The 26096-nt window shown below is 47.2% G+C and overlaps 1 protein-coding gene across 1 annotated transcript in view; it reads right to left on the reverse strand.

Annotated features, from left to right (window-relative positions):
- The window catches only part of FSD2 (fibronectin type III and SPRY domain containing 2), a 382625-nt gene that overhangs the window by 266297 nt on the left and 90232 nt on the right, over window positions 1-26096 (reverse strand). The window contains exon 5 of the mRNA XM_069222558.1: window positions 22052-22074. Within this exon, the coding sequence (XP_069078659.1) occupies window positions 22052-22074 (23 nt within the window). The remainder of the gene's footprint in view (window positions 1-22051; window positions 22075-26096) is intronic.

Genomic DNA, 26096 nt, shown 5'->3' on the forward strand with positions numbered 1-26096 from the left:
TTTGCAAAGTGCCTACCTGTAGATTTTGGCCTCTAGCTCAGCCGGCACCTAGGGAACCCTACCAAACCTGTGCATTGTTGAAAACTAGAGACCTAGGGGAATCCAAGATGGGGTGACTTGTGTGGCTCTGACTAGGTTCTGTTACCCAGAATCCTTTGCAAACCTCAAAATTTGACGAAAAAAACACATTTTCCTCACATTTCGGGTGACAGAAAGTTCTGTAATCTGAGAGGAGCCACAAATTTCCTTCCACCCAGCATTCCCCCAAGTCTCCCAATAAAAATGGTACCTCACTTGTGTGGGTATGCCTAGCGCCCACGAAAGGAAATGGCCCAAAACACAACGTGGACACATCCCATTTTTTTTACAGAAACAGAGGTGTTTTTTGCAAAGTGCCTACCTGTAGATTTTGGCCCCTAGCTCAGCCGGCACCTAGGGAAACCTACCAAACCAGCACATTTCTGAAAACTAGAGATCTAGGGGAATCCAAGATGGGGTTACTTGTGGGGCTCTGACCAGGTTCTGTTACCCAGAATCCTTTGCAAACCTCAAAATTTGGCTAAAAAAACACTTTTTCCTCTCATTTCGGGTGACAGAAAGTTCTGGAATCTGAGAGGAGCCACAAATTTCCTTCCACCCAGCATTCCCCCAAGTCTCCCGATAAAAATGGTACCTCACTTGTGTGGGTAGGCCTAGCGCCCACGAAAGGAAATGGCCCAAAACACAACATGGATGCATCACATTTTTTCACAGAAAACAGTGCCTACCTGTGGATTTTGGCCTCTAGCTCAGCCGGCACCTGGGGAAACCTAGCAAACCAGCACATTTCTGAAAACTAGACACCTAGGGGAATCCAAGATGGGGTGACTTGTGGGGCTCTGACCAGGTTCTGTTACCCAGAATCCTTTGCAAACCTCAAAATTTGGCCAAAAAAACACTTTTTCCTCTCATTTCGGTGACAGAAAGTTCTGGAATCTGAGAGGAGCCACAAATGTCCTTTCACCCAGCGTTCCCCCAAGTCTTCCGATAAAAATGGTACCTCACTTGTGTGGGTGGGCCTAGCGCCCACGAAAGGAAATGGCCCAAAACACAACGTGGACACATCAAATTTTTTCACATTAAACAGGTGTTTTTTGCAAAGTGCCTACCTGTGGATTTTGGCCTCTAGCTCAGCCGGCCCCAGAGGGGGCAGAAATGGCCTAAAATAAATTTGCCCCCCCCCCCTGGGAGCGACCCTTGCCTACGGGGTCACACCCTTGCATGTCGGCGCAAAAAAAAAGATCCCCAGTGCCTAGTGGTTTCGGGGCAGATTCACATAAAATCGGCCGATTTGCCCCCAAGGGGGGCAGAAATGGTCTAAATACAATTTGCCCCTCCATGGGAGAGACCCTTGCCTAAGGGGTCGCTCCCCATCTCTAAAAAAAAAAAGACAAAAAAAAACCCACAAAAAAAATTAGCCCTGGCGCCTAGAGGTTTCTGCCCCCCCCGGGGGCAGATCGCCTAATAACAATAGGCCGATCTTGGCCTAAAATAAATTTGCTCCCCCCAATCCCCCGGGATGCGACCCTTGCCTACGGGGTTGCTCCCCTTGCGTGACGGCGCAAAAAAAAAAGATCCCTGGTGCCTTGTGGTTTCTGCCCCCCTTGGGGGCAGATTGACCTAAAATCGGCCGATCTGCCCCCAAAGCGGGCAGAAATGGCCTAAATACAATTTGCCCCTCCAGGGGAGCGAACCTTGCCTAGGGGGTCGCTCCCCATCTGTAAAACAACAACAAAAATCCCCGGTGCCTAGTGGTTTCTGCCCCCCTTGGGGGCAGATTGGCCTCATAAAAATAGGCCAATCTGCCCCCAAGGGGGGCAGAAATGGCCTAAATATAATTTCCCCCCTATGGGAGCGACCCTTGCCTAAGGGGTCGCTCCCCACACCTAAAACAAAAAAATAAATAAAAACAAAACAAATTTTTTTTTAATCCCTGGTGCCTAGAGGTAAGGCCTTCAAAAAAAATGCCCCCCCTGGGAGCGACCCTTGCCCAAGGGGTCGCTCCCTCATACCACTTTCATTTTTACAAAAGACATCCCTGGTGTCTAGTGGGCGTTTTGACAGCCAGATTGCTTTCAATCCGGCTGCCAAAACGCAGAGAGTGACTTCAAAGGGAAGGAAATACATTTTCCTTCCCTTTGAAGCCTCTCTGCCTCCTCCACGTGATCGGAATAGAAATGCTTTGCATTTCTCTTCCGATCATCGCGCTGGGAGCTGAGCTTCCAGCACGAAGGAGGAGGCATTGTGACAATCAGTGCGCGCTCGCGCGCTGACGTCACAGGGGGGGTGGGTCGGGGGGGTCGGGGGTGGAAGGGGAAGGGCTTCCCCTTCCATCCCTGACTTGGGGTGTGGGGGGGAACCCCACAGAGGGAGCGCTAGCGCTCCCTCTGGGCTGGGTGCCCAGGACGTAATGGTTACATCCTGGGCACCGCAGCACTGTGCCGCAGGACGTAACCAATATGTCCTCGGCACAGAACTGGTTAATGACGCCATCTGAACAGCAGTGAGAATTCTTTCAATGGGAGCAAAGCGTTTTTGGGCTGTAGAATATAGGTGTGATTTATATGCAGTTGGGACGGTCTCACCTTCATTGAATGTCACAGGTCAATAGTTGAAACTAATGGCACCAGCAATTACTCTGATGACCAAATGTTTTTTATAGTCCCTTGTATGCACATGTTTAGCTTCAAGCGTGTCTTTTTGTATTGCTTTGAGAATGCATGTGTGTTTGATCGTCCAGTGTTTGCTGGTAAAGTCAGGACTTATTAGGTTATATAATGGTTTAATGCGTTGTGCATAGTTTGTAATCTAACTTTTGCCAAAATTTAGAAAGCCCAACACGGATTGGAGCTTTTTTTATTGTATTTGGTGGTTGCAGTTGTGCGCATTTTTCTAAGAATTGGGGTAGCAGGCTCTTGCCTTCATCCAACAACTCGGTCCCAGAAACAGGACACTGAGAAATGCTATTTTGGTTTTTTGAAGTAAAATTTGTAGCCTATTTCGGTGAATCCTACAACCAAGCGGGCTACCCGTCTTAAATGTTGTATGAGGTCATCATCTGTAAGGTAAATATCCTCCACATAGGACAACGCCTCAGGGTCTATGTCGCGTAATAATGATGTCACATGAGCTGAGCACAGTCCAGGACTGTTCCTGTAGCCTTGTGGGAGTCGGGAAAAAAATTTCTGAGAGCCTAACGCGCTGAAGCTTGTTAAGTCCCTACTTTCAGGTGCTATGTTTTGACAGAAAAAAACATTGGCTACATTCAGGGTTGTTTTGTAGTTTTCTTTCACACAATGTTGTTCATTAATGCTGTAGTATGTGTATTTTGTATAGCATATGTTTTTGTGTGACTATTTAAATGCCTGTAGTCTAAGTCTATGCTATATGAGTAGTCGGGTTTAGCAACTGGAAATAATGGATTGCCCATTGGTGAGTCAGAGGGTTCAATTACACCCTGGTACTCTAGTTGTGTGAGGATTTCCCTCACTGGGGCTTTTACCTTGTATTTTATTGGATATTGAGGTTGGGGCTGAGGTGTTGATTTTATTGGTATTATATGATAGGCAGAATCTTTGTCCCACCCTAAATTATTGCAATATAGTGCTTGCACCACTGCCCAATCAATGGCGTATTTTTCAACTAGCTCTTTCAGAACTGGGGGTGAGAACGATTTTTCAATATTGTCCTCTTTATATGGGAAATCTCTGACAAATACCGGTGGCTAATCCTTTTCAGCCAGCAGAATATCATAAATAGATACAACGCCATCGCAAAAGATGGTGTCTATTATGCGTTTGATATCCCTTTCTAACTGAACAGTTACTTTATACACTCTATCTGGTGTGGAGAAAGTCATGTCCGCAGTCTCTACTTGTAGATAGTCATCAGTTGCTTTCACCTCCAGATGTTCTAGAAGATCCCGGTGAACTGCTGCACTGTCTAGCAGTGCTAACGCCCACTTCTTGTTTTTTAGTAAAACTCTCCTCTTGAGTGGTATATCGTATTGCAACTGCTGCCACTTTTTTCTTTTTAAACTGTATTTTCTGTTGTGGAAGTTTCTCTTCTTTATTAACAGAAACTTCTGATGAGCGTTGTGAGTCCTTTCTCGGTTTTACGACCACCCACCTCTCTCACTTTGTTTTTCCGGTGAGTCCTGAAAGGAACAAGATTGGTGTGTACCAGTATATTGATATCTGTCAGGTGTTTTTATATTATCCCCATTTCTAAGGTTGCATCTATTTTGTGGGGTCTCCGAATGCGGAGATTCTCCCCTTTCTTTTCTAGGTGTTTGTTGTTTTTTTATCCCAGCGTTTTTTTAGAACCCTCAGGTGTTTGTTTGGCAGCATCCTTATTAGATCTACCTTGTACGTGTGGCTTAGTTGGTCTGGCTCCCAAACTATCTAGACCTATACTGGAGTAGGTTTCAGCGATAATTTTTGACAGCTCACGTTCCTGATCCTCTGCGGCAATGAGCCACATGCGCACTGTCAGTGCAACTGGTTCCCCTTTAATGTTACTGAATATGATTGAAGATACAGTGGCAAAATTACCTATTAATTGCATCCTCAAATCTAGGGCAGGGGCTGCCCCGCATTCATCTTGAATTTGTTTCAACACTTCCGGAAGATTGGCAAGTGTTGGTGTACCGTGTGCGCTTGTGTAGAACCTCGCAAATACCGTGCCCCATGTATTGCAGATTTTAATTGTGGGAACTATCCCAAAAGACAAGGACATTGTCAAAATTCTATTTTTATCCTGAGGTCCCGTATGGGGAAAGACTGCTTCCAGTGCATTCATTTTTTTAGCTAACCAAAACGGAATCTCCTCCCGTTTGGTGGGTACTTTACCCATGATCGAATGTACAGTTGCAGGATTTATAAGAGGTGCTGCTGCATGTGCTTGCGCTGGAGCAGCTCGTGCTGAGTTTGTGTTTAACATTTGCATACCAAATTGTACTAACAATCTATGGGGGTCATTCTGACCGACAGGGTCGACGACCACGGAAGCACCGCCAACAGGCTGGCGGTGCTTCCTTTTCAATTCTGACCGCGGCTGTAAAGCGGCGGTCGCGCAGCCGGGTCCGGCGGTTTCCCGCCGGATTTCCCCCGGCTGGGAGAATCCTCCATGGCGGCGCCGCCATGGGGATTCCGACCCCCTTCCCGCCATCCTGTTCCTGGCGGTTTTTACCGCCAGGAACAGGATGGCGGGAACGGGTGTCGTGGGGCCCCTGGGGGCCCCTGCACTGCCCATGCCACTAGCATGGGCAGTGCAGGGGCCCCCTAACAGGGCCCCAGAACGATTTTCACTGTCTGCATTGCAGACAGTGAAAATCGCGACGGGTGCAACTGCAACCGTCGCACCCCTGCAACTCCGCAGCTCCATTCGGAGCCGGCTTCATTGTTGCAGGGCCTTTCCCGCTGGGCCGGCGGGCGCTCTTTTGGTGGTCGCCCGCCGGCCCAGCGGGAAAGTCGAAATGGCCTCCGCGGTCTTCTGACCGTGGAGCGGCCAAGAGGCGGTTCCCGTTTGGCTGGCGGCTACTGCCGCCAGCCAAAGTCGGAATCACCCCCTATATGTCGTTGTGGCTTCTGTATATAAGCGGTGACCTCAGCTACCGCCATTGCTGCTGCGTCAGGATGGGGTGTTTATGCGGCCAATGAGGGCCAGGTCGGGCCTGCATTGCTCAATGGACTTAACCTAACAGGTAAATTTGTGTGGGGTAGGGCGCCATCAAGCCAATTGTTATGGTTTTGATAAGATAACGGTATTTCTAAGGATGCATAAACTCTATTGTGCAGGAGGATTTGCCGGTGTATAATTATGAAATGTATTTGTGTTCCCATCCACTGCTGGAAGGTGGCCCAAGAATAAAATGTTTCTGTTCTATAGGCTCCGTGTGCCTCAACAACAAATGTAACTGCAACCCCCTGGGCTGTTAAGCCGTTTTCCAATAAATGTGCAGTAAGGGGGCCTCTCATATTTATTGCTATTGCTACCCGTTGAGGGTTCGCCATATTACTAGTTTATGCGCTCAGAGATAAGGATACCAACTGGGGATCAATCCTTTTATGGTTCAAGCTTGAACAACCTACAGCTCAGGAGAAGATCCTCAATACCACGGACGTCTCCGTGTATAGTATCGAGATGCCTTTAGCCTTAAGTGAGACAGAGATTCTTAGGAGGATCTGATTTGTCATGTCTGATGAAACGTTGGTGGTGCCATGTCACGTAGGTTTTCATTAGGATAATGAGGCTACTGGATTTGGGGTGGTAGGATCACCTAGGTAGTGGGTACTGAGTACACTTCCAAACCTGGTAACACCTGTCGGCCTAATCCGGGGTTTCGGGCTAAGCAGCGCCCCATCTCTGACGAAGATGATTGTGGTGACCGAGCTCATGGTAAGACAGACTTCCTAGGGAATCGTGGTTGATCAGATCGCATCCCATTCTCACAGTTACCAAGATCTCACTCAGGCAAAGACAACAGAGGCAGAATATATTTAAATAAGCATTTATTAAAATATCTGCATTTTAGATGAAAGCAGATGCGTAGCAATATCGAGGATAATGGAAGACAATAGGAGCAGGCATGTGACTAAACATGTAAAACACAAGAACAGTCCTACTATGCTGTTTAAAAAGGGGAGTGGATCTACAGCCCTTCACCTACACTAAGTATGAGAACAGCATACTAAGCCTCATCTGCCCTTCGGGTTTCCCGCTGGGAGAACATCATCCCTCATACCTGAAGAAGAGGCCTGAGGTCTAGAGAGACACCATCCCCATCCAGTTCAGGGCTTGGTGGTCTAAGCAAATAGCTGTAGCGAAGCTGGCAGCAATCAGCATACAGTTGCGATCATGTGACTGGAATCTCCCTCTAGCGTGTCTGGGACTAAGAGATGTTTTAAAATAAAACAGCCAACATTCTAAGAGAAGGTCCCCACGTATGAGCGTGTGTGTTTCTGTGAATGCAGGAGACACAGCATACTATGTTTGCCGGCAACCCTATCTGACTGTAGCCTTGGAGAAAGCACAAAGTGAACTTCATGTCCTACTAAGAACACAATGCTTTCCTAGGCAAAAGGTCAATAAGATAGAGAGAAATAAAACAGCACCACAAATGAAGCTATTGCTAGAAAAACAACGCAATGCACATGTAAAATGTAATAGGTTGAAAGTGCACAGTGGCAGGCCTAGCTAGCTAAAACAACATTTCTAAACCCTAACTAAAATAGCTATACTACAATAGTAGTAAGGAAAGTGTAATAGCGAGGGCAAACATAATACTACTTAACTTAGTATTATACTGGCGTCTTTGTGTTTGGATACCCAGCAGTGAGGACACAACTCCAATCCTTAAATTTTCTTCAGCGCGCTGGTGTGTGTTTGCATTATTGAGTTGATAGGAATGAACATCATTGTTTAGTTGGATAGCCCCAAGAACTATTCAAGGAAACATTCATATTACACTAATTCTACACACTGTGCTTCTGTGGCATTTATGTTTTTCATGGCTTGTGTCTCTAATCTGTATATAGTAGACATTTTGCACATACTGTGTGCATCTGGCCTGAACAAAACCGTGACCCACCCACAAACAGCACTTTGCTGTTTGCGCTACGTGAACAAAGTGCCTACGGTCTCTGCCGACGGAGAGTAAGAAAGTGCCCCAAAAACATTCCTGCCTTGCAGATACGGACACTCGCTTAACAGCGGACAGGACATTGTGATCACTTTGGCACAGAAGCGTTTCGGTCTGTAAGTACAAAAAAATCACAGATCATTTAAGTCTTTATAGATCTATGGCCAAGGCCACGGAGAGCATTTCAGAAAGGAAGGTTTTTATTTCACATGTAATTGAACACCTGAAGATTTGATTTTCCAGTTCGACCAAGACTTTAAGAAGGCCTGGGGCAGAGAAACGGGGAAAGAGAGACATGGGAGAGAGACCGAGAGAGAGAGACAAGAAGAGAGAGAAACGGTACAATAATTATAGGGGGAGACAAAACGGGAGAAAGACAAGGGGAGAGAAATACATAGAGAGAAAGAGATAAGGAAAGGCTGGTGAGAGAGACATGGGAAGAATACATTGACAGACCTAGAAAATAGAGAAAAATAATAAAATACAAGGAGAGAGCACAGAAAGCCTGAGGAATAGGTAGAGGCAGAGGGGATAGTCCTAGACAAGAAGGACAAAGAGGGAGTTGACAGAAACTCATGAAAAGACGGAGACAAGCCGGGTTGAGAGACAGCAAAAGAAACAAGCATTTGCAATGCAGTGTGTCTCGCGTTTACTCGAGTTAAGTTAGCTATTAGCGTTGTAAACTCCTAAGCTGACTTTTCTTGTCACATAAACTGAACAGTTTCACATAAGCGAGCCAACAGCCGCCATGAGCGCAAAGCAAACACACAAAAGGAAACAGAAGTTCGTTTGCAGTGAAACGTATCGACAAAAGTGCAATTATCCATATAACCGGCAAAAGTGCAATTATCCATGTAACAGGGTCCAAGTAATGCAAAGCGCTCTACTACTGCCCAGCGAGATCGCGCTGCCTACGAAATAAAGAGAAAAATAAGTGCAGAAACCATACAGAAAACATGGAGCCTCGTATGTTGTCAGTAGTTGGCCGGTGCGCTCAAGGCACGCTAAACAACGGAAAAGGCATGACGTATGCATGCCTTTCACTTATTAAATCAAGCTAATTTTAAAAGGAAAGCCCACGAACCAACCAAACTGATGGGCTTGACATGGGCGTGGTGAAAAGCCCACAGAGAGATTACACCAGGAACAAAGCGCTTTGCACTCGACCCTAAAAATGGAAAATACAGCAAAAGATAGAAGATGAAGAAAGAGAGACACAGAGAGAGACAGAAAGACGGAAGATGGAAAGAAACCAAAAAAGAGATGGGGATAGATAGGGAGATACAGACAGGGAGAAGCACAGAACAGAGTTAGGAAGAGGGAAAGATGGAGAGAAAGACAGAAAAATGCAGGAAGAGAGAGGAAGACAAGGAGACACATAGAAAGACAGGGGTGATAGAGACACACAAAGACAGAGGCCCCATTATGACATTGGCGGTAAATCACACTTACCGCCATGCTGACTGCCGCCAACATACCACTGCTGCGGCGGATATCCGCTAACCATAGTTTGACACACACACACCAATCCGTCATCATACAACCACACACACAAATCCGCCAGCCAAAGGTCAGTGATAAACTGGCGGTATCAAACCCCACACCGTTACTCCAACAGAACAACGCCCACAACATTATGACCCACGAATCACCACGGCAGACATTCAATGGCGGTAAACCATTTGGCGGTACAAACCACCGCGCTCACACACTAACAAAACAGCACCACATTGGACAATTCACACTACACACACCTGACACCCATGCACATACCACACCCGCACCACTATAAAACACCCACCCACAACCTTTTACGAATACCAATAATTGCCAGCAGAGAGATACAGCAAGAGCACACACACAACCACAGCCACATACCACCATCACCTATACACCACCCACGCACCTTACATCACACACCCCAACACATCACCCTACACATCCTCACCCACACCACTCACACTACACCCATGGCACCACAACAACACTCCAGATTCTCCGAGGAGCTAAGGGTCATGGTGGAGGAAATCATCCGGGTAGAGCCACAGCTATTTGGATCACAGGTGCAGCAGATATCCATTGCAAGGAAGATGAAGCTATGGCAGAGAATCGTGGAAAGGGTCAACGCCGTGGGACAGCACCCCAGAACAAGGGATGACATCAGGAAGAGGTGGAACGACCTACGGGGAAGGTGCATTCCACTGCAGCAAGACACAAGCTCACAATACAGAGGACTGGTGGTGGACCCCCATCTCCTCGCCCACAACTAACAACATGGGAGGAGCAAGTCTTGGCAATCATGCATTCTGAGGTCCTGGTAGGAGTAGGAGGAGGACTCGAGTCTGGTAAGTCATCTCTCTTCTACTTCTTCCCCCCCCTACCTGCATGCCATCACATAATCCCACCCTTACCCTCACTCCCATCACTCCACCACTTCCCACACACCCCATCACAACCCACTCCTCCCAATGCCAAGCCCTGCATGCCATACCAATGCATGGACACCACTCACAGCCCTGCATGGACACCTATCACTACAGCATGCACACTATAGAGAATCAGCTAGCCCACCAAATAACAACTCACACAAGGCAATGCTGCCAGGGCAATAACAACCATAGAGGGAAACCCACCCATGCACAATATGTCACACACAGGAACAATGACACTGCATTTACATCCCCATAGGTACTCCAGCCAATGTCACCGGGGAAGAGGTGCCAGCAACAGCCAGTCCCCCCACAGAAGAGGCCCACAATTCTGTGATGACAGCAGCTCTGGTCACCTTGATCTGGATGACCAGCCTGGCCCATCAGGGACTTCTGGACAGTCGGTTACCCAGGCACAGTCTCACACCACCACAGAGCCTCCCCCCTCAGGAAATACCACCACAGCAACCACCCAGTGGGCACATACATCAGTCCCCAGGACAAGTCAATCAGCAGTGTGTCCACCACTACAGGGACCCCAGGGCACCCCACAAACCCAGGACAATCAGGGACCTGGGGTCAGTGGCAGTAGGAACACGGTTCAGGGGACAGAGGCACAGGACAACAGGGAAGCTGGGAGGACTGCTGTGCACCAGGGGGAGGACAGGCCCAGGGAACCAACTCTCCAGGAGGCACTCACCATGATCCTGGGAGCATACCAACATTCCCAGGATACTCTTGGCCAGATCCTGGACAGGATGCTGGAGAACATGCGGCTGCAGGAGGGCAGTACCTGGGGATCAGGGAGGACTTGAAGTCCATTAACACCACCCTGGTCTCCATTGTAGGGGTGCTGGCAGACATGGCCAACAGTATGAGAGAGGTAGTGGCACACCAGCGGGCCCCTGCCACTAGCCAGACTGCTGAACAGCCCTCCATCTCCGCTGCCGCTAGTGGACAGGAGACCCCACCACAGGACCAACAGGCCACCAGCAAATGTTCCCTGTGATCCAGGCAGAAGCCAGAGATTATTGCCATGACCCCTGCCAGGAAATGAGACTCTCCTGATTGTCACCCTTGTATCCCACTCTGTCACCCTGTCCACCTTGAACTGCCATTGCTTCCCTTCCTATGACCCCTTGGACAATGCACCCGTGCTACAAATAGACTGGACTCTAACCTGGACTTTCCTCCATCATCACCCCATCCCATAGCACTTCCCCCTTTTCGTCAGAGCACTGCAATAAACACACTTTGATAAAATACAAGTAAGGAGTATGTCAAATGATTTAAGTGTGAGTTTGTTTAATAAGCTTTACACATTGCAATTCAACTGTACAGTAATGCTAACATAGGGAAGACCTGTAGTTGGCTGCAGTGAACACACCAGGAGCAATAGTGGGGCACCAACATCTGCAAAAGGAGATGCCAATGGGTACAGTGAGTGGGCATAGAATTAGGAATTCGCAGCCAGCCAGTGACAATGTCACTCATCAAACTGTCAATGAAATGTGAAATAACACTGTCTTACCTTTGTGTCATTGGAAGTATTGACGAATGACTGCACATTTGTTGTCCTTATCCTCATCCTCTGCCTCCTCATCTTCACTGTCCACAGGGTCCACTGCTGCCACACGGCCATCTCCAGCCTCCTCCTCCTGCAGAAAAGGCACATGGCATCTCAAGGCAAAGTTATGCAACATGCCACTATTATCTGGCAGACCTTCTTGGATGAGTAGCACAGGGTTCCACCTGTTAGATGGAGGCACCGAAATCTGGCTTTCAGGAGGCCAAAGGTACATTGAATAATCCTTCTTGTTCGCCCATGTGCCTCATTGTAATGTTGCTTAGCCCTTGTCCTGGGATTCCTCACAGGCGTTCAGTCGCCATGGTTTGGGTAACCTGAGTCACCTGCAAATATCGAGGGACAAATGTTAGCCACACACTAACCCTTATGTCCCACACCATACCCATACACCAATATCCAGAGGGCTGGAACAAGGGCTCACCTATTAGCCACACCCTGCTCCTCTGGAGTTGGGAAATCACATTTGGAATGCTGCTATTCCTCAGGATAACAGCATCATGCACCGACCCAGGATAGTTAGCACTGACATGGGAGATGTACTGGTCCGCCAAACACACCATCTGCACATTCATCGAGTGATAACTTTTTCGATTTCTGAAGACCTGTTAATTTCGCTGGGTGGGGGGGACAAATGCAATATGTGTCCCATCAATCGCACCAATGATGTTGGAGATATGTCCCATTGCATAGAAATCAGCCTTCACTGTGGCCAAATCCTCCACCTGGGGGAAAACAATGTAGCTGCACATGTGTTGAGTCAGGCAGACAACACTCTGATCAGCACTATTGAGAACATTGGCTGTGACATTCCTGCTGCCAAGCCCACTGTCACTTGGAAATAACCTGTTGCTAATAAAATGGAGCACAGATAGCACTTGCACTAGAGGGGGGATCCCAGTGGGGTGACAGATAGCAGATTTCAGGTCGGGCTCCAATTGGGCACACAGCTCTGTGATTGTGGCCCTGTCAAGTGTGTAGGTGAGGATAATGTGTCTGTCCTCCATTGTTGCCAAGTCCACAAGCGCTCTGTACATGGGGGGATGTCTCCATCTCCTATTCATCTGCAGCGCTTGCAATCTATGGGGCAAAAGAGTGAGCAGCTGGTCATTATCTGTACATTGTAACCACTACAGTACAATGTATATAGTGATTGTTACAATATTTTGGTGGCATATGTCCAGAATGTGAAATTGTGAACTGTGAAGCAGTTAGGATCCATGCCCTGCCCCCTCGCCCCCCCTGAAATGGCTTCTGCCTGTCCTGTATGGAGGGACAGGTGGAAATGAGGTAATTTCGCTGACGTTGTGCGCCGTTGCGGAAGGCGGTCGGTAACCGCCGTGCAACTCCTCATTGGTTATCAGTGGACCCTATAGGGTACAGTGGCAAATGGTGATGTACGCTGGCGGTGACGGTATGTACCGCCGTGGACGTCACCACCATTTTGTATCTGTTCACTCACTTGCTACCTGACCTTCAACAGTAGAGGACCTACACTGCATGTGCTGCTGTGAGCTGTGTCTGGAACCTACCATGGCTCGTGTGACTGGGGAAAGGGCCCCTGCCTTCACCTCGGTGGAGTTGGAGAGGCTGGTGGCTGGGGTCCTACCCCAGTACCGACTCCTGTATGGGCCTCCAGACCAACAGGTGAGTACACTGTGAGTACGATGCATGGTGCATGAATGCATGGAGTGCTGTGTGTGAAGGCCTCGTGTAGGGGAGGGGGTTGGTGGATGGGCCCTGGGCAGCGTGCAGCATGTATGCTGGGGCATGTCTGTGCTAACGGGGCTGGTAAGGGGCATGAGTGTAACAAGCAGGGCGGTCTGACTAATACCTTTCTCTGTGTCTATTTCCTCTGTAGGCCAGCGCCCATCAAAAGAAGGGTATGTGGCGTGCCATCGCCAAGGACGTGCAAACCCTGGGGGTCTACGGCAGGTGGAGCACTCACTGTCGCAAACGATGGGAGGACCTGAGATGCTGGGCATGGAAGACGGCGGAGGCCCAGCTGGGGATGGCCTCCCAACGAAGAAGGGGTGACCGTCGAACCCTGATCCCCCGATGGCCTGCATACTGGCGGTGGCCTAACCAGAGCTGGATGGGCGCTTAGGGGCATCACAGCAGCAACAAGGGGGTGAGTACAGTATCCTTCATTACTACTTACGCCTGGTGGTGTGGTATCTGGTTGGGGGATGTGGGCCTGTGGGTGCCCCAAGGCCAGGCCTGACATTGCAGAGTAGGTCCCATTTTGGGCAGGGTTCTGATGTGAAATTCCTCCAACCTAGTTAGTAGGCATTTACAACGGGGCAGGGGTGTGTGGGTCCCAGGTATGCTGCAGTTGGCAATATCTGTCCCTACCCATGGCCTGGTGACTAGCATTGTAACTGGTAGTGCATTGTCTAATGCATATGGCTGTTCCCTGTGTGTGAGTGTGTTGTGACCGCCAACGGTGGTGTTGGTGCCGCCACTGACCAAGTGTATCCTTTGCCCCCCCTTTTTTGTTTTGTTATCCTGTCCTTATGTGCATTAGCATCATCTAGCGGAGGAGCAGAGGCACCGGTGATGGAGGTAGCTGCATCCCACATGGCCCGGAGGCAGTGTCCACTGACGCTGAGGGCACCAGTGGGATGGAGGGCGAGGGGGACACCACGGCGGAGACAGGCGGGGACAGTTTGGACACGGATACCTCCTCTGATGGAAGCTCCCTCGTGGTGGGGGACACCTCTGTGCCCACCCCAGCTACAGGTATAGCTGCCGCCCCCGTACCAGCCCTGCCCTCCCAGCAGCTCCTCAGCTAGTTGCCCGTGCACGCTCACCCAGGAGGGTGGGCATTTCCTTCGCCCCAGGCACCTCAGGCCCTGCCCCAGTTAGCCCTGCTTCACTGAGTGAGGAGGCTATTGACCTCCTGAGATCCATCTCTGTTGGGCAGTCAACCATTGTGAATGCCATCCAAGGGCAACATCCACTGCCTCCACTGTGTCCCCCTCCTCCTCGTCCTCCACCTCCCTCCCAGTTGTGTCTTCACTCACACCTGCATGCACTACATACTCATCCACTACCACCATCACCAGCACACCTATAAGAACACACACCTCACTGGCAGTCACCACCCGAATATCCATGCACACGTCCCCTGTGTCCTCTCCCACTGTGTCTGTGCCCCCTCCTCCCAAAGTACACAAACGCAAGCACTCAGACACCCAACAGCCATCCACAACAGCATCCAGCCCATGCACCTGCACCCAAACACAGCAGACTGACACCTCCTACAACCACTCCCTCTTCCTCCACTCCCAGACCTTTTCCCTCTTCCCGCCCCAATGTCCCTAAGAAGCTTTTCCTCTCCACCGTTGACCTCTTCCCTACTCCTCCTCCCTCCTGCCCTTCATGTCAGGCCAGGGTGGTCAAAACCCAGGCAAGCACCTCAGCCACCCAGTCCCTGGACACAGTAGTGTCCTCAGCAACTCCAGTTGGGAAAGGATCCTGGCCACCAGCCAGCCAGATGGAAAGGGTGCCTGCCCCAAGTGCTTCAAGGAAGGGCAAGGAGCCAGCCCTATCTGCAGGAAGGAAGGGCAAGGAGCCAGCTCCAGCTGCAGGAAGGAAGGGCAACGAGCCACTCCCAGCTGCAGGAAGGAATGGCAAGGAGCCACCCTGAGCCGCAGCAAGGAAGGGCAAGGAGCCACGCCCAGCTTCTGCCAAAAGGAGCAAGGAGCCATCCCCAGCTGCTGGCAGCAAGGACAAGGGGCCTGGTGCTGGGACTCTGTCGGAGCTCAGACCACCAACCATGGTGGTGCAGCCGTCCGAGGCTGCAGGGGATGGGCTGTAGTCTCCCCCTACCACTACCACCAGCTCTGCCAGCAGCACCAGCACCACCACCAGCTCTGCCAGCAGCACCAGTGGGCAGCCGTCCCAGGCTGCAGGGGATGGGCTGGAGCCTCCCCTCACCACCACCACCACCACCACCAGCTCCACCAGCAGCACTGCCACCACTACCAACACCAGCTCCGCTAGCAGCACCAGTGGGAAGCCGTCTGAGGCTGCAGGGGATGGGCTGGAGCCACCCCCCACCACTACCAGCAGCAGCAGCACCACCACCACTGCCACCACTTAACAGCCATCACCACCGGCGGACATTCTGTAAACCTGCCTCCATGGGCTATTGGGGGGCCTGCCTCTTGCACATCCTGTGTGTATGACACCCAGCTGAGAGACTGTGACCTTTCACTCCCCAAGATCTGCATCACAGGGCACAATGACCCCTCCAGAACCAGTGGAGATGCCATCCACTCCCCCCATCCTCCCCAGGATGAAGCTCACTGGGCACGATGCCCCCTCCAGAACCAGTGGAGAACCCATCCGCTCACCCCTTTCTCCCCAGGATGAAGATCACAGGGCATGATGCCCCCTCCAGAACCAGTGGAGTTGCCATCTACTCACCCCATCCTCCCCAGGATGAAGCTCACTAGGCACAATGCCCCCTCCAGAAACAGTGGAGATGCCATCCTCTCACCCCATCCTCCCCAGGATGAAGCTCACAGGGCACAATGCCCCCTCCAGAACCAGTGGAAATGCAATCCACTCACCCCATCCTCCCCAGGATGAAGTTCACTAGGCACGATGCCTCCTCCGCAACCAGTGGAGAAGCCATCCACTCACCCCATCCTCCCCAGGATGAAGATCACAGGGCACGATGTCCCCTCCAGAACCAGTGAAAAAGCCATCCACTCACGCCATCCTCCCCAGGATGAAGCTCACTAGGCACAATGCCCCCTCCTGAACCAGTGGAGAAGCCATCCGCTCACCCTATTCTCCCCAGGAGGAAGATCACAGGGCACAATGCCCCCTCCAGAACCAGTGGTGATGCCATCCACCGGAGAGATTGTGGCATGGCACTCCCCAGGACCAAGCACAGGGCATGTTCCCCCCTCCAGGGCCAGTGGGCAAGTCACCCACTTGAGAGACTGTGGCCTTGCACTCCCCAGGACAAAGCACAGGGCATGTTCCCCCCTCCAGAGCCAGTGGGCAAGTCACCCACTTGAGAGACTGTGGCCTTGCACTCCCAAAGACAAAACACAGGGCATGTTGCCCCCTCCAGGACCAGTGGCTTTGTTCCATCTGCCGGCTGAGGTGCCCCTCACTCCCCATCCCCCTGAGGTGCCTGCCTACGTTCGACCTTATGCCCCTGCAGTGTTCTCTCTGTGTTGTTGAAGGAGTGAAGTGGGGCCTTGGACTTTGTAATGTGGCCCTGTGGCCAATGAACATTGAGGACTGGGCAGTGTCCCTTCATTTGCAAATATGTATATACTTTTTGATTTGCATGCACGTATTGCTACTATGTTATCTTATTACACTCACTTTTCTCTATTGGAGTTGTCCTTGCATTATTCCTGAAGGGTACGGGGCAAATATGTGATGTTACTGCATCTGCTTGTGTGTATGGTGTTGGGGGCGGGGGTGTTGCGTGTGTGTGTCACTCTCTTTCCCCCCCCCCCCTCCCCTATGTGCTAGGTGGCTGTACTCACCGTGGTCATCTTCGCCGTCGTTGGTGTTTGTAGTGGAGCAGAACATAAATCAACACTGGGAATATGTGCAGCTCGGGCTCCATGGCATAGTGGTTCTTCCCTGAGTATCCACAGGTGAGTCCTTTGACTTCTGAGATCTGTTTCCACCAGGCTTTTGATGTTGTTGCTACCACCCTGGAAAAGGTGGCGGTTTCCAGTGTCTATATACAGTGGGTGGAACATTGGCTTCGTGGTGCCTGTTGATTCCACCCTGGCGGTCGGTGTGTTAAAGTGGCTGTCTGTCTGAGCTGTTTCCACCATGGTCATAATTTAGCAGTATTTTCCGCCAGCCTGTTGGCTGTATTACTACCACTTTATCACCAACCGCCAGAGTTGTAATGAGGGCCAGAGTGTTAAAGAAACGGGGTGGGTAGGGAAACTCTAAACTAAGTTTATTTAGGTATCTGTCTGATGCTATCTATCTTTAAATACCTTAAAACCACCCTTTCTATTTCTTTATGTATCCATCTGACTACACCTACATTGATTCATCTTGCTTTGCTTATTGACATCTATCTATCTATCTAGAAAGTGTAGTTTTTTCTTCTGAAATGACATCATGTAAAGGTTTGCTGTGTTAGGATCAACATTTCGTCTTTCAAGAAAAAGCAGAGTTGTATCAAGAAACAAGGTTTTTACCACAGTTTTAGTGTTTTTCTAAGAGATAGTCAATTTTTCTTAATTTTTGTGGTTTCAACTTACTTTCAGTTTGTGGTGAAAAGAAGTGAGAAACCCATGGGTGATCCAGGTTAGCTATACATTTCTGAAAATAAGCTAACATGTTGAATTCAGCAAAGGGTTATTGGGTGGATCCCTCAAGGTTTGCCTAAATAAATTAATCAGTGAAATAATGACATAAATAGTAAAAAAAAGTAATTGGTAAAGTTTTTATCTGTAATTCTTTGGTACAATGGGCAATTTACAAAAGCAAAGTAACATTACGTTTGATAGACTCTTCTGGTCACATAGATATACGGGGTCTTTAGGTTATCCCAAAATATGCAATACTCAGAGCCAACAAGTAAGCTGCAGGATGTAGTAATTTTCATTGTGAACCGGCCATACTGCAATTCAGATGGGAAATATTATGTATGAAAAATCGGTATGAGGGAGACTATGAAGGGTTTGGGCACCCCTTTAAGGGATGCAGTGCCACTTAAGAGGTGGTGAGCACCCCTATGCCGCAGAGGCTGCGGGGGCTTGTGTTACACCTTGGGCACTTGTCAAACTGAGCTCATTGGTAGTCAGGGCTCCTCCCTTCCCTTTACCCCCCTGAGACTTGATACTCTAAAATTGCTTGCATTGACATGTATTGTGCTCAATTAATGTATGGTTTTAGTGGGGTGCTGTTGTTCCCTCATTAGATTTGTTTAATTTATTTACTTATCTATTTACTTATAGTCTTATGAAGTGCAACAGTTACCCGCATAGGGTTTCCCGGCACTAAGCAGGAAGTAAGGTGACCACAGCAGCTGCTTAAAATAACCAGATTTTCAAACCTTTAAAAAATGTGAGGCGTGAAGTCCTTTTTCAGAGACTCTGGAAGAGGGCTCCATAGCCTAGGACCCAAAACAGTGAAAGAGCGACCGCCCATACGAACCAGTCGGAAGCTAGGCACAGTGCACAGGGCCTGATTATTGATCTTGTGAAAAAGATGTGAAACCGAAGTGCATTTTGGCAGCCAATACAGAAATCTAGTGGGTGAATTCTGGATAAACTCTAGCCGTCCAGACCTTATCAATACCTAAATATAGCACATTCCATAATCTAGCCGCAATAAAATGAGGGCTTGCATTAGAGTCCTTTTGGCTACTTGGGGAAGCATCCAGATGATCTTTTTTACCCACTTGAGCACCACAAAGCAGGTGGAGGTGATGTTGGCCACCTGAGGCTTCATAGATAGATTTTCAGCCAAGAAAAAGCCCAGATTTTTGACTTTGGATAATTGATTAGGGAGAGCCCCTAAGGATAATGGCTAATGCTGTAGACCCCAAAGAAGAGGATTCTTACCCAGGACCATGACCTCCCTCTTATCGTAGTTGAGATTGAGCAAGTTATTGCTCATCCATAAGGAGATTTGCCTCAAGCCCCCATTAACAGCGCAGGATCGAGGGTCCTGTGCAGATGACAAAGAAAAGATAATACGTGTATCATCTGCATAAGAAAACAAGGTTAGGCTACAGCTCTCCACTTCATCTGCTAACGGGCAGATGTAGATGTTAAAGAGCATAGGGCTTAAAACTGAGCCCTGAGGGATGCCTGAAGTGAGAGCCCTTGATGCCGACCCCTCACTGGCTGAAAAAACTTGGAACGTCTGGTCTTTAAGGAATGATGTAAGCCAGGCCAGTGCTGTATTATCAAGACCCAAAGTCATCAGTCTATCGACTAAAATAGGGTGGGACACATTATTGAAGGCCAGGCTGAGATCAAGCAAAATAAGCATAACCCTTTCCCCCTCATCTAGACTTCATCTAAGATGTTCAGTGACACCCAGGAGAGCAGGTTCAATGATGTGTATCTCCCTGAAGCCCCACTGTGAAAGATGTAGAAAGTTTTGGGACTCCACAAATGATGTGAGCCATGTGTTAACATGTTTCCCCAGGATTTTGGAGAAAATGGGCAGAAGAGAAATCGGTTGAAGGTTTGACCAGTTGGTCAAACTTTAGAAGTGGGAAGACCATAGCATGCTTCCAACTCTGGGGCACCCGTCTCTATAACAGAGAGGAAGTTCTATCACCACCTGCAAGAATTGTGGGACTAGGAGTCCAAGCTTATTTGGTGGTAAAGGATCCAGAAGCAAGCCCAATTTAATGAATTGTTAGATGGCCAAGAAGGTTGGAAAGTCCCAACAGAGGCGATGACTCCATTTTAGATATTGAACCAGAAGTAAATAAGGTATCATCATCCACTTCTAATGTAACATACGAGGTGCTGTTACTTACAGCAGAATCAGCGGTTTGTGTTTCACCCCCATTAGCCTAAGAAAAATGGAGATGAATAGCTTCCACTTTTTTAATTAAAAAATGGGCTAACTCCTCACATTGAGGCTGTGATAGCAAAAGGGGAGGAGACAAGTTGCTTACCCTATTCCTTGTTGTTAGCAGTGTTTGTCACACAACCAACACTTCCTAATACAATCAGGGCCCGACTGAGAACCCAAAGCAGCTCTGAAAAAATGTGTCAGACCACCCCCCGCGGGGTGCTTAGCCAGCAATCCTGTCCACTACAATGGGACTTGGGTGATTCTCTCATCCAAGAAAATTTGTAAAAAAATGGCACAAAATGTGCATTCTGTAACACATTGCTCATTAGATATTCAACTGTATTTGTTTTTAATCTTACAGTGCACCAGGATACAGCAATCTTTATTGGGTTCTTCAGTGATGCACTCACCATCACCCTCAAACAGTGACTCCCATCCCTCCATGGCCCTCTCTCACATGTATTTTTTATTTTATAGTGCCTCTCTTCTAGTGTATAGTGTTGGAACACTTTACATCACACACACACAGACAATGAATCATACATGTGTAAATCAGTATATAGAAAATGGTGACAAAGGGGACTACAAGGTTACATGTTCATCCATACTGGTAGTCTTTTTTTTTAGAGTACTTGGTCTGGGGAAGCATAAACTCAGGATTCAGAACGTAACACAGGGGTTTGGTTTGACTTTACTAATAATTAATTTCTACTCGAATAAACCCTTTTTAGCAAAATTAGGATAATCAAAAACTGGGAAAAAACATAACTTTCTAACCTGTACCATGCAGTTTGCATGCAGCCCTTTGATGGCAGTTCATAGCTCACTGTGCTAGATTATGATTATACGTTATGAACTGCACAGAAACAAAAGGAGCTCTGTGACAAAAGCAGTATCCCACTGAGCTATGACCATGTAATAATGTTCTGTGCTCTACATAGTACATGCTCTTTGCAGGAGGCATATTAACCTTCTGCGCTACCTTAGATGAGTCAAAACTGTCACACAATAAAACATTAAGGCTGAGATGATATTATGATTTCAAGGATAAACTCATGCCCAATGACTTCATCATACTCAAGGTTTTATTCCAATGTCTTTAAACTACATTCATTATTATAATATTGTACCATTAATGTCGAAAATATTTGTTTATTTCTTTCTCAAATGGGCATTAAAACCTGCTATTTATTCATTTCTGAGCCTTCAGACTTGCATTGGGAAGTGAACTTTAACCAATTGATCAAAGTCAGAATCAGAGGGAATAGAGCACATGAGGTTTATTGTAACAAGCATTGGTAAACCAGTAGAACTGCCTTGCATTTTGAGCCCTGATTGAAACATTAAAAAGCCTGCGGCAGTAACAAAAAACACTTTTTTCTGTATACAGTGAGATAAATCATTTCATGTGTGATAATCAATATATTTTTGAGATGTTTAATAGGCCCTGATACATTGCAAGCACTCCTTAGGAGGGAGGATTATGCATCGATCGGAAAATAGCATGAGATGAGAGAGAAATACTGCTCTGGGCTGAAGCAAAGTGCACTCTATGCATATTTTTCTCTAACAAAACACAGGTAGCAATAGGTTTTGCAGATCAAAAAACAAAGCAGAAAATGACAGGAACATACAAATTAGCAATTATACTATACCTCATTTACACAGTCAACTATTCCAATCATGAAAAATGTTGTTGATTTTATGTACTAATTCAAGTGTGCCAAATGGTTGAGACAACTTTACACCCTAATCAATTGTTTACATTGGAACTAAAATGCTTCAAAAGACAGATGCTTCCAAATTATAACTCACCTGTCTGTCGTCTCAACTGCAGTCTGTAAAAAATAGGAAAAACAGAGGCAAAGTAGTTACTACAGGTGCCTGAAGTACAAAACAGGTTTGTTTGGTAAAAAATGGCACAGTATGTATGTATAAAGATACATTCCGTATGAGTAGCATGTTACAATCAATAGATAGATTCTCAGTAGGCAGGTATCGTCGGTTTTATGATGAAGTTTATTTGAAGACTAAAGTTTTAGTTATAGGTTACAGGTGTCATCTCAAAGCCACATCAACGCCCCACTAGAAGCAGCATCCTGCTGCTCAGCCCCCTTTCTCCAACTGATCTCTCCAGGCATACATAAACATTCTATGATATCACATACACACTGGCTGAGGAGCAGGTATCAGGGAACTAGGGCGAGAGAATGCATTATGCCTAAATCAGGATGTAGCACATTTCCTCCCTTCGAAAATCAGAAAAATACATAATGGGTGACTTTCAACCCTCATTGAAGTACGCAAAGGGTCTCTTACAACCCAACAGCATCTTGTCCATAATAAAAGAGTATCTTTCAACACTCACTGCAGTAGACCAAGTAAAGGTATCTTCCAACTCCCACTGCAGTAGACAAAGTATCTTTCAACCCACACTCATCCCCGAAACACAGGGCATCTTGTGACCATAGAAAAGGGTATCTTCCACACCCACACTCATCCCTGAAACACAGGGCATCTTGTGACCATCGAAAAGGGTCTCTTTCACCCTCAAATCTCACTGCAGTAGACCAAGTAAAGGTATTTTTCAATACTCAGTGCAGTAGATAAAGGTGTCTTTCAACCTACACTGATTCTCAAAACTCAGGGCATCTTGTGACCATAGAAAAGGGTCTCTTTCGCCCTACACTCACCCCTGAAACACAGGACATCATATGTACTCAGGTAGCAATTCATAAAAGGTCTTTTTCAACCAGGCAGCAATTCCTAAAAGGGTCTTGTTCAACCACACTCATGCATAACCACAGTAGGCAAAGGGTATCTTTCAACCCTCACTCATCCTTGCACCACAGGATACTACATACAATTAGAGCCAAACCACACTCAAGCATCACAACAGTAGGCAAAGGGTATTTTCCAACCCTCGCTCATCCTTGCACCACTGGGTACTACATAGAATTAGACCCAACCCACAATACCTAATACAAAATGGGCATCTTACGACCCTCACTCACGCATAACAAAAGTAGGCAAAGCGTAACCTTAACCCTTGCTCATCCTAAACAGGATACTACATAAAATTTAACTTGATGGGTATCTTCCACTCACCCTCACACAAACAGTAGGAAGGACATCTCTCAATCCTTGCTCATCCGAAACAACAGGATACCACATAAACTTGGAATTTTCAACTTTAGAATCACACCTCCCAAAACAAAGATCATGTGGCAATGGGTATCTTTCAACCCTTGCTCATCCTTGAAACAGGACACTACTTAAACTTAGAAACAAGCCCAATCACATATAACAAAATGGGTATCTTTCAACACTTTGTACTAAGGTAACAATTAATAAAAGGTTCCTTTAAACAAACACTCCCACATAACTACAATAGGCAAAGGGTATCTTTCAACCCTCGCTCATCCTTGCTCAACACCTACTTCCACACAGAAACACTGCACGCACACACATCCTCTCCTGCATACGCAATTTCAACATACCATTTTTAAAATCCAACTCAGTATGACAGTAACAACATTAACAATTATTTCCTGCACAAATGAGGGCCTACTCACCCCTGTACTATACACAAATGACAGCACATACATACATACTAAAGACACACACCCTTACAGCATACACCTAACAGGACCAGGGTCCAAAATTTGCAGTATACTATCAGCAGAACCTAGCATAGCATTTCACAAATAGTTAACCATTCGATGCAGCATTGTCAGCATATCCAGCAAATCAACACTAAAAGAAAACTAATCTCTGTGGCTGGTGACTTGTCCTTCACCATGGTAAGTGACCTCTCACCTGAACACAATGCCAATACTTCACAGCATCGGAATGCAAGTTCACCTCTCTCCTGGGTGATAGTTCTGGTACCGAGCTCCACATAGAACACCAAGCATTCAATAACAGCTAACAGGAAAGCGTCAATTCAATCATCTCCTAATTCCAAATGGGGTCAATGTGCCATTGACAGGAAATGTGGCAAGACTTTCCCCCAAACCACAGTGTGGATTCATCTCTCAGAATAATGTTGCATTCCGCTTAAAAGTGTTTCCATTACCAGTGATGCTGATGCAGTTGATGTTGACGTCACGTGGCGTTGACTTCCACGTCAAATGCACTCTAGTTTTCTTGTTGCACATCATGTGTCACTCTGAGTGGCTCTCTGCATGTTCCCAGGCATGCTGACGCGTCATCAAGCATCATTCTCTCAGGAATTAGAGCTTGCTTGGTAAGCGTGCTGCCTGTCATGACACTTCAATTTCCATTGTCATTACATCTCAACACGCACCTGAATTACTTTATTAAATCCAGCCTCATACATGCATATCTCCATCAAAACAGCTCATGGATGCCTCGCAGGCCTTTTAAAATGCTGCATGAGGCCTTGTGCATCAACAGCCTGCAGAATGAGGTAAGAGGCTTGGCACCGTCATACTGATAACAGCGTACAGTTTCACGTGCCAGGGCCATTCAATCAGTTGTCAAGATTTGACAGTTACTTCAGTTCTGGCAGCGCCACTTATTTACTTATCAATCATAATAAATGTACATTCTTAGCACTAATGATGATGCTTTGCGCTACCCTCCTCTGTTGCCCAGACCTCTTACTGCCAGTTACCACAAACCTGTATAATGGTTGTTGGCACCTGAGTTGCAATACAGAGCCAGCATATGTTTGAAAATTAGTCAGGTCCAAAAAGCATTTCACACTTGAGTTGACTGCATTCTGTCAGATGTAAGAAACACTGGTGGGGCTTCCAGGGATTTTCTCTTCACTCCAAGCTTCAAGTTATTTTACTCTTAGGGGCTTGTTCCCATATAAAAGTGACACAATGGCAGTGCAAGGGGCTTGTAAATAAGTCCCCTAGTTTCTTCAGTACTTACTGTATCTTCATCTCTTTTCTGTTTATTTCCTGTAGATTTGTTCTTTCCCTCCCATCTCCTTTCACATGTAGGTTAGTTTCCAATTGTCGCCATTGTTGTAATCAATGGATAGATCCTCAGTAGGCAGGTAACAGGTTTTATGATGTTTATTTGAAGAATCTTAATTACAGGTTACAGGTGTCATCTCAAAGCTACATCAATGCTCAACCAGGAGCAGCATCTTGCTGCTCAGCCCACTCTCTCCAACTTATCTTTCCAGGCATACATAAACATTCTATGACATCACACACACTGGCTAAGCAGAATGTATCAGGAAAACCAGTGCAAAAGAATGCATCATACCTAAATCAGAATGTAAAATAGCTACGCCTAATTTCGCTGTTAGACCAGCTGAAATCATTACTAACAAATATTTAAGGTGACTTCTGAAAAATACCGCAAAATTATTTAATCATCCCGTTTTGCTTCCTTAGCACTTTTCGTAGATCGCTCTTCTTGTACTTAAGTTTCTCTCACACTGGTATTCACCTGTTCATGGGCGCTTTAGCTTATGGTTACCCACATTGCTAGGAATCCGGTGGCTAAGCAGAACCAGAAAACATTACTGTGAATTTCAAATAGTGCTTTGAACTCTTCCAATGTGACTAGTTTATTATTAACATATGGATTCCTCCTCTTTATGCCAAGCCCTTTTTGACAAACAAACATAGATCATAAGATGATGGACATATGCAGGCAAATACCCATAGATATTAATGTTCACACAGACCAACACACCTGTAAACACCATCCCACGCAGACCAGCAGAGATGTACCACAAATACTGTGATCCTTTTAGTGAACCACAATGCACCCAAGCATTAAAAAGCCTCAGGGGGCCACTGCATTATTATCCATAGGCCCAGGTATTACTCATCATCAATGGCCCCCAACTAGTAATGAGCTTCAATGTGGA

This window comes from Pleurodeles waltl, chromosome 3_1 (genome assembly GCF_031143425.1).
Source record: "Pleurodeles waltl isolate 20211129_DDA chromosome 3_1, aPleWal1.hap1.20221129, whole genome shotgun sequence".
NCBI lineage: Eukaryota > Metazoa > Chordata > Amphibia > Caudata > Salamandridae > Pleurodeles > Pleurodeles waltl.